At 34.9% G+C, this 10,000-nt stretch overlaps 1 protein-coding gene across 6 annotated transcripts in view; it reads right to left on the bottom strand.

The window, feature by feature from the left end:
- PARG (poly(ADP-ribose) glycohydrolase) overlaps positions 1-10,000 on the bottom strand; it is a 168,638-nt gene that overhangs the window by 105,501 nt on the left and 53,137 nt on the right. For all 6 annotated transcript variants that reach the window (XM_021710973.1, XM_021710974.1, XM_021710976.1 and 3 more), the window contains one exon: positions 6,546-6,620. In XM_021710973.1, coding sequence (XP_021566648.1) covers positions 6,546-6,620 — 75 coding nt within the window. The remainder of the gene's footprint in view (positions 1-6,545; positions 6,621-10,000) is intronic.

Below are 10,000 nucleotides of genomic sequence, written 5' to 3' on the forward strand. Positions count from 1 at the left end.
CATGATATAATAATCATGTGCATTTAAACAGTTCTTGAAGTTGGAAAGAAAACACCACCTTACCACTAGCTTTCAAGTTATAACACCCAGATGAGAGGATGTTCATAGTTAAAACAGAATCTTCATTTTTACAGTCAGATGTAAGCTTTCACATCTTTTTATCTATTCAGGTGTTGAGTGTTGATATTCCAAATACAGTGCTTCATCAGGGCATGGTCAGGTAAAGGAGACTCCAACACACACACACACACACACACACACACACACACACAAAAAGAAAAGAAAGAAGTGAAGAGAGAAGCCTCAAATTAGCTTAATCAAAAATGAAAAAGGATACACTACAACTGATATGACAGAAAGTCAAAAGATCATCCGAGACTACTGTGAACACCTCTGTGCAAACAAACTAAACAATCTAGAGGAAATGGATAAATTTTTGGAAACATACAAGACCCTAACCTTAAATCAGAAAGAAAGAGAAACCCTGAGCAGATCAATAACAGGTAGTGAGATTAAAAAAGAAATTAGAGGTCTTACAATAACAAAAAAGTCCAGGACTTGATGAATTCACAACTGAATTCTACCAGACTTTCAAAGAAGAACTGGTACCAATTTTACTAACACTATTCTACAAGATTGAAGAGAAGGCCATCCTCCCTAACTCATTCTATGAGGCCAGTATAACTCTGACACCAACATCAGGAAAAGACATGACAAAAAAGAAAATTATAGACCAATATTCCTTATAAGCATACACACAAAGATCCTCAACAAAATATTAACAAACCAAATTCAACAGCACATAGAAAAAAAAATGTACCACAACCAAGTGGGTTTTATCCCAGAGATGCAAGGATGGTTCAACATACACAAGTCACTAAACATGATCCACTACATATACAGAATTAAAAACAAAAAAATCATATGATCATTTTAATAAATGCAGAAATAAAATTTGATAAAATCCAACATCCCTTCATGATAAAAACTCACAACAAAATAGGCATAAAGGGAATATTCCTCAAAATAATAAAATCCAGCCAGGTGTGGTGGTTCAAGCCTGTAATCCCAGACAGCACTTTGGGAGGCCAAGGTGAGAGGATTGCCTGAACTCAGGGGTTTGAGACCAGCCTAGGCAACTTGGTGAGACCTCGTCTCTACAATAAATCAAAAAATAAGCCAGGCATGGTAGCACATGCCTGTAGTTTCAGCTACTTGGAAGGTTGAAGTAGAAAGATCACCTGAGCCCAGCAGATTGAGGCTGCGGTGGCCATGAGCATGCCACTGCACTCCAATGTGGGAAACAGAGTGAAACTCCAACTCAAAAAAAATAATAAAGCAAGTAAGTAATAATAATACTAATAATAAACATCATATATAACAAACCCACAGGCAATGTCATTGTAAATGGAGAAAAGTTGAACGCATTCTCCCTGAGAACTGAAATAAGGCAAGAATGCCCACTTTCACCACTCCTATTCAACATAGTACTGGAAGTCCTAGTTAGAGCAATCAGGCAAGAAAAAGAGAAAAGAATGTCCAATTTGAAAAAAAAAAAAGAAATCAAACTATCTCTGTATACCAATGATATGATCATATATCTAAAGAATCCTGAATACTCCTCCAAAAACTTCCTGGACTTGATAGATGGATATGGTAAAGCTTCAGGATACAAAATCAACATACACAAATCAGTAGCACTGCTAAACACCAATAGCAACCAAGCTGAAAGTCAAATCAAGAACTCAGATCCACTTACAATAGCAGCCAAAAAGCTAAAATACCTAGAAATATATTTAACCAAGGAAGTGAAAGATTTCTACAAGGTGGACTACAAAACTCTAATGAGAGAAAATGCAAAGGACACAAACAAATGGAGAAACATCCCATGTTCATGAATTGGAAGAATCTACATTATTATAAAATGACCATTATCACCCAAAGTAATCTATAGATTCAATGCAATTCCTATCAAACTACCAATGTCATTTTTTACAGCATTAGAAAAAATTCTAAAATTTATACGGAACTTCAAAGAGTCAGAATAGCCAAAGCAATCCTAAGTAAAAAGAACAAAGCTGGAAGTATCACATTACCTTATTTCAAATTATACTAGAAATCTGTAGTAACCCAAACAGCATGGTACGATACAAGAGCAGAAACATGGACCAATGGAACAGAATAGAGAATCCAGAAATAAGCCCAAATACCTACAACCAACTAATCTTTGACAAAGCAGACAAAAATATACACCGAGGAAAGGACACTCTATTCAACCAATGGTGGTGGGAAAATTGGATAGCTACATGCAGAAAACGAAACTTGATCCCTATGTTTCACCATACACAAAAAATTAACTCAAGGTGGATCACAGGCTTAAATGGCAGACCTGAAACCATAAAAATTCCAGAAGAGTTTTTCCAATAATGCTGAAAGAATCCACATTATTGAAATGACCATATTACTCGAAGTAACCTATAGATATGGTCATTTTAATAATGTGAATTCTTCCAACATTATTGGAAAAACTCTGATGGATATAGGCCTAGGTAAAGAATTTATGGCTAAAGCCCCAAAAACAAATGCATCTAAAACAAAAGCAAATTAAGTGGGACTTAACTAAACTAAAAAAACTTTGCACAGCAAAATAATCAACAGAAAAAATAGGCAATCTACAGAATAGGAGAAGATATTCACAAACTATACATCTGACAAAGGACTAATATCAGACTCTACAAACAACTCAAACAAATCAGCAAAAAAAAGCAAATAACCCCATTAAAAAGTAGGCAAATGACATTAACAGATATCTCTCAGAAGATATACAAATGGCCAACAAACACATGAAAAAATGCTCAACATCACTCATAATCAGAGAAATACAAGTTAACACCACAATGAGATACCACCTTACACCAATCAGAATGGCCGTTACTAAAATCAAAAAACAATAGATGCTGGCATAGATGCAGACTTAAACACTTAAACGCTGTTGGTGGGAGAGTAAATTAGTATAACCTCTATGGAAAGCAGTACGGATATTTCTCAAAGAACTAAAAGTAGATCTACTATTTGATCCAGCAATCTCACTTCTAGGTATCTACCCTTAGAAACAGAAGTCATTATACAAAAAAGACACCTGCACTCACACATTCATTGCAGCACAATGTGGAATCAGCCTGAATGCCCATAACTGATGATGAAAAATGTGGTGTGTATATACCAAGAAATACAACGTAGCCATAAAAAAGAATGAAATCATGTCCTTGTAGCAACATGGATGGAGCTAGCGATTCTCATCCTAACTGAACTGACTCAGAAACAGAAAACAAAACACTGCATGATCTCATTCATATAAGAGAGCTAAACGGTCACAAAAATGGAAATAATAGACATTGGGGACACCAATAAAGGTGAAGGGGGAGGGGCATTAGGGTTCAGAGACAACGTATGGGGCACAATGTTCATTGTCTAGGGAACGCACCACCTGAGATCCAATCCCCACCACTACACAATACGCCCATGTACCAAACGCATATGCATACCTCCTGAATCTAAAATAAAATAAAATAAAACATAAATAATTCCATTTTTAAAAAGTGAAGCAAATAAGATACAGAGGTCATCTGACTTGCCCAAAGTTACAGAGTTGAGAGTAAGAAACCATAATCCCATTTCTAGTTCTATTCTTTCTTTCCATCAGTGCTTTTCAAAGTGTGGTTCACCTGGAAACTTGTTAGAGTGGGTAGTATAAGGTCCCAACCCATACTTACTGAATCTGAAACTTTTTGAGGAGAGCAGTGGGCAGCAATCTTTGTTTTCAGAAGTCCTCCGGGATTCAAATACACAAAAAGTCTGAGAGCCATTGCTGTGTGCTATGCTGCCTCACAAATACATATGAGATAATTCAACATTTCTAGGAAAAAGGGGTAGTGGTATTATTTCTACTACAGTCAATTGCATTTTCACATTTTCAGGCTCTTCCAAATTAACAGAAGGTATTAACTGTAAGAATTCATAATAATCTTAACGTTTTTTTTAAAGACAGGGTCTCACTATGTTGCCCAAGTTAGCCTTGAATTCCTGGTCTCAAGCAATCCTCCCTGCCTCAGCCTCTTGAGTAGCTGGGATTACAATCACACATCATTGTACCCAGCTTCAACTTTAACATTTGATTCCCAAGAATGCAATTAACCAACCACCTTCTTTTGGATTACCACCAGCAGTCCTAAAGGACAGACAAGTCTTCACCACAGTAATGTCACAGGAAATAAACTGACACAAACACTGAACAAGCTAAAAATCCTCAGAGAAAAAGAACACTGTTATATTTTGACTGTGCTTTGCCTGTGGGCAGAGAGTAGGTGAAGAAATCAGAAACACCAGTTTTTATTAACTTGAACTCCTACTTCTTGATAACATTCTCCTGACCTTGGTAACCCTGAAAGTCAATCTCCTATTGAAATCAATCTCCATAAATATTTATGGAGTACTTGCTGTATGTAAGGCACTGTATCAGGGGGTTATAGGAGATACAAAGTTGAGTAGGATCCAGTCTCTGCCTCATGAAACTTTTAACCTACTACATGATGTCAACGTTTTACAAATAAAACAAAGCAAAAAAGAGAGACTGCTAGAAAAAAAATAAAAATGCAAAGGTGACATCACATTTTGGAGGAGGTAAACAGGAAAATGTGAATCTGGGGAGACAACATTTCAAAAGAAAAGTGAAGAAAGGGGCCTATCAGTCTCTCAATGCAGCAAAAATTACAGCAGCTACTGGGACAGGGTGTGTGCAGAAAGATATTATACCATAACTACATGCAATAGTGAAAAGAACAATGATTGGTTCAGACTGCACTGCCAAGGACAAACTATGTAAACTGAGCCAAGCAAATCCATTTCCAAATTGCAACTACTCATTTGTGAAATAGAAATAACAATAATTATCTTATTTACCTCAAAGTTATTTAACTGAAAAAAAGCCAAGGAGATAAAGGATTCAACATACAGAAACTACATAGGCCATGTTCAAAATGCAATAATTATTCTCTGTAAGGTAATCAAGATTGTACAATATTTAAAATGTTTCCAATTCAAAAATTACTTTCAGTTTCCAGTATTAATAAATGAAGCATAAATAATCTGGATTACTAAAAATAACATGAGAAGAGCAGAAGAATCAAATCGTAAGCAATTTTTTACACAGATTATATATAAAAGAAATTTTTTTTAGGGGGAATGTAATTATTTAGCAAAAGTATCAATATACTTTGTTTGACTCAGCTCCTCTGGTAAGTAGCCTGGCAGTTTCTTCTAAACTAAAAATACACTTACCAGCCGGGCTCAGTGGCTCAGCCTGTAATCCCGCGCCTTTGGGAGGCTGACGTGAGTGGACTGCCTGAGCCCGCGGACTCGAGAGACCCGCCTGGTCAACTTGGCGAGACCTCATATCTACAATAATTCAAAAAAATTAGCCGGGAGTGGTAGCGCACACCTGTAGTTCCAGCTACTTGGAAGGCTGAGGCGGAAGGATCGCTGGAGCCCAGCAGGTCAAGGCTGCGGTGGCCGGGAGTAGCCACTGCACTCCAGTCTGGGCGACAGAGTGAGACTCCAACTCAAAAAAAATAAAAAATAAAAAATAAAAATACACTTACCAAACAACTCAACAATTGCACTTTTGGACATTTACCCCAGAGAAACAAAAGCCTATGTTCATATAAAGACCTGTACAGGAAAGCTCATAGCATCTTTAGTGTAACAACAAAAACTAGAAACAATTCAAATGTCCTTAAATGGTCCACTGTAAGCTAATTATTATAGTTGTGCAAGTAATCAACATTGGGGAAGGTGGAATGAAAGATGTAATGTTTTGTAATCCTATAATTTTTTCAGAATAAAATGTTTTTTTAAAAAATATACTGACTTTTTTTTCCCCAAAATGAGTAATGCCCTCTCTGCACAAGGTACCATGAAAAAGGTATGCTTACCCACTGCTGGCAGTACACTAAATTGCTATAATCCCCTGCAGAAAATGATTTTACAGCATATATACAGAGCCACACAAGTTTTCTGCCCTTAGACCTAGCCATCTAATTTCTGGAAATAACCTCAAGAAACAGTATCAAATATGAAGAAAAAAAACATATATGCATGCACACACACACACACACACACACACACACACACACACACACTTAACAATGTTGTTACAGTGTAATTGAGAATAGGGTAAAACTGGTTGCAACCTAGATGTTTGAAAATACAGAATTATTAAATTCTCAAAATCTAGTCATGGAATATTATGCATCTATCAATAATGTTCATAATGGTATGATAATAAAACAGAAAATTCATATTATAAGAGACTAAAATGAAATTCAATATTAACTACTAATTATATCTACCTGAATCATACATATAAAATAACACAAAATTCAGAAAACTAAAAGCTAATAATTGTTAGTGTGCCAAAATTATGAGCATTTTTTTCAAACCTTACATAGTTGTTATATTATTTTTCACTTTAAAAAGCACAGTTTTACCTTTTCCCAGAAATCAATCAAAGCTGTAAAGTCCCATTTCTTAGAATATGCAACATTGTATTTCAGTATAGCATCCTATGGAAAAAGCAGAAACAAAACCTCATGATATAGCCAAGTAAATTATATATGACTATCTCTTTTATGCACTACTTCCAGTAAATTTCTTAATGCTGAACAAGCTTCCTCCTACAATTAGTACTCCACATCAGTAGCTATGGAAAAATAGAATGCATACTAATTTATTATTCACTTAAGAAAAATGAGATTAGAAAAGTCAAGTAATAGGGGAAAAACACAATTATCCTAAAGCATGCATTCTAAACAGGCCAATATACTCCGAGACAGAAACTGGATCTTGGCGGATTAAAAAAATAAACTTAGATATCACAATGGTTGTAACCCTCAAAAGGGTCACACTATATATACACACAGATAAATAGTACATTCGTAGTATCAAAATTTCATTGGGGAGGAGGTTAGAAAAAAAATGTTTAAAAAGGCTCCTGGAGTAGAAGGCATAATAATAAACAAAAAGATTGGAAAACACTGGCTTAAAGCATAACTGTCAGGTGTTTTTACAATATACATATAAACAGCTTCTCCCAGCAGTTCACATAAATTACATATTTACACAAAATGAAAAGTCAAAATACTATGCCATCTACTGGTATAACTTTTAATTGTCTGAATAGGCTACACTATATGCCTGGTTTCCAGAGTCAGATAGGCATAAGACAATGGATTAGTCTGCAGAAAAAAACTATTATTTATAATTACATTTTACCTACTTATTTTTAAAAAATATTTTGGTTGTATTTTATAATATACACATTAATAAAGTAATATATGTAGACTTTATAAACCATATAAGTAATATTCACTCCACTTTTTTTATTGAAATACACAAATCTAAAACAACTGTGTTCAATTGTTACTATAAATGTTCCAAATTTAGTTATCATTGATGAAATTTCAAAAAAATTAATAGTCTGCCAGAGCTTCCTGAAAAATATTTGCCATACAAATAATCCCCAAGCTTCTAGGTTGAAAAATGAGTCAACAAAATGTAGCGTATTTACTTGGAATCAGGAGATAGCCAAGAATCTTCAGAAAAGAAAAAAAATCAACCATTAAAAAAACATGGCAAGAAAGAATTTTATGTTTCTCTTACCAATTATAAAATAAAAATCTCTATTAAGAATTAGAAAATTTTAAGGAATTTTTTTCTAATCACTGGTATCTGATTTCCGAACTTCACATAATGTGTTAAATAAAAATACATGTCTATCAAGAGGTGAATGGCGAAACAATGCATATCTTGGGGCAAGCTACTGATAACACTCAACAACATGAATAAATCTCAAAAGTCCTCATTTTGAGTGAAAGCCAAACACCACAGCACAGATACTATGTGATTCCATTAACACAGAATGGCAACTACAGTGAAAAAGAGCAGAACTGTAGTTGTCTGGAGCCAAAGCCAAAGGGGAATAGACCACAAAATGGGGAGGGGAATCTTTGGGAATGACAGAAATGTTCTGCATCTTGACTGTACTGGCTTTAAGGATATGTGCAAATGTCAAAACTCATCAAATGATATACCTTAAAAGGATGCACTTTCTTATCCATATATTATTCCTCAAAGTTGGTAAGGAAAAACATCTTAAATAGTATTTGCACTCTACTTTAATGACTTAATGGTGTTTTATAGCTAGCAGTAACTTTTTTTTTTTTTTTTTTGAGTTGGAGTCTCTTTCCATCCCCCAAGCTGGAGTGCAGTGGCACACTCATGGCCACACCAGCATCGACCTGCTGGGCTCCGGCAATTCTTCCACCTCAGTCTTCCAAGTAGCTGGAACTACAGGTACACACTATCATGCTGAGCTAATTTTGATTTATTGTAGAGATGAGGTCCCACCATGTTGCCCAGGCTGGTAACGAACCCGTGGGCTCAGGCAGTCTTCTCGCTTTGGCCCCCCCAAAGTGCTGGGACTACAGTCTTTAGCTACCACACACGGCCAGCATTAACTTCTTAATTCATATTTACTTTTACTTCGGTCTTCAAGTCTCCAAAGTAGTCTACTCTGAAGTCACCTGTCATTAGAAAAACTGGATGCTACTCTATATTCTCAGCTATCAACTACTGAGTAAATTCTTTTTAGTTCATAATTCATAATATGCTGGTTTAGAGCATATACAAAAATAGATAAGTGACATGGAAGAATAATTTATAATCACAAAGAAGTCCTTCCTATGCAAATTATCAAGTACATTATTTATAGAATACTACTGAGTAAATCAACTTTTGGAGATACTATTCCTTCTTAAAACTCTGAATGTCTCTAATGTTTCCAAATAAAACATCAAATAGCATATAAACAGCAAAAAGATCATTATATTTAATCAGATGGATTTAATGTTTGCCCCTTCTTCTCTCAAAGCATTCTTTCAGCAAAAGAAACAATTACCATAGGCAGACAGAAAAAAATCTTGATGGATTACTCTGTTCTGTTAAATCTATCATCAGATAAACACAAAAAAGAAATTCAGACTAAAGTAATTACCTCTTCCTAAAGTAATCACAGCACACTAAGGAATTTTTAGAGAAGTGAGCAGACTATATAATTTAGAACACTATGATTATTCTGTGTTTATGTTTGAAGAAAAAATATAAAAATTCTTAGAAAGAGCTCCTGTTTAGAAGGCCATAAAGAACCTAAGACAGTGTTTCTAAATGGAGTCTGGATAGTATTCTTGGGTGACCTGCTTCCATATGAGCTTACAATTTTGGTTTTAGAAAACAAAAGTCAAATGACAACACAATATAGAAATAAAAGCTGGTACTTTAGATAAAAATGATGAAAAGACTGAGCTGTCCTACTATACAATATAGTACAGGTATGTTAAATTCTAAAGAACCTGGATCAAAGTGGTCACTATCATATTTATCTGTAAGCTGATATTCTGCATAAAAATCTCATTTTTGTATCCACCAACATCCATCAACTGTTTGTGATTAGTAAGAAAAGGAATAAATACAAAATAAATAATTTCTTCTTTATACAACATTTAAAAAACGTTCTCAGTTTACTATTTAGGGGTTTGAATCAATAGCTTAAATATTTCTGTGCAAAAAAGGGATACTAACTACAAACTGTTATCACTGTGATAATGAACACATATCAAATAATGGTTTATTATACTTAAAGTGAAAAAAAAGAAACTCATATAGCAGTATAAGCACTATAAGTATAGGGAGCTTATATTTAGTTTTATGTTTGTACACGTAATTAACATATACTAAAAATAAGCAAACTCTGACGGAACTTAAAAAATTTTTTTCAAGCCGGGCTCAGTGGCTCAGTCTGTAATCCCGCGCCTTTGGGAGGCTGAGATGAGTGGATTGCCTGAGCCCGCGGGTTCAAGACCGCCTGGGCAGCGAGACCTCATCTCTA

This window comes from Carlito syrichta, unplaced genomic scaffold (genome assembly GCF_000164805.1).
Source record: "Carlito syrichta isolate Samal-C Ts95f unplaced genomic scaffold, Tarsius_syrichta-2.0.1 Scaffold301780, whole genome shotgun sequence".
Taxonomy (NCBI): Eukaryota; Metazoa; Chordata; class Mammalia; order Primates; family Tarsiidae; genus Carlito; species Carlito syrichta.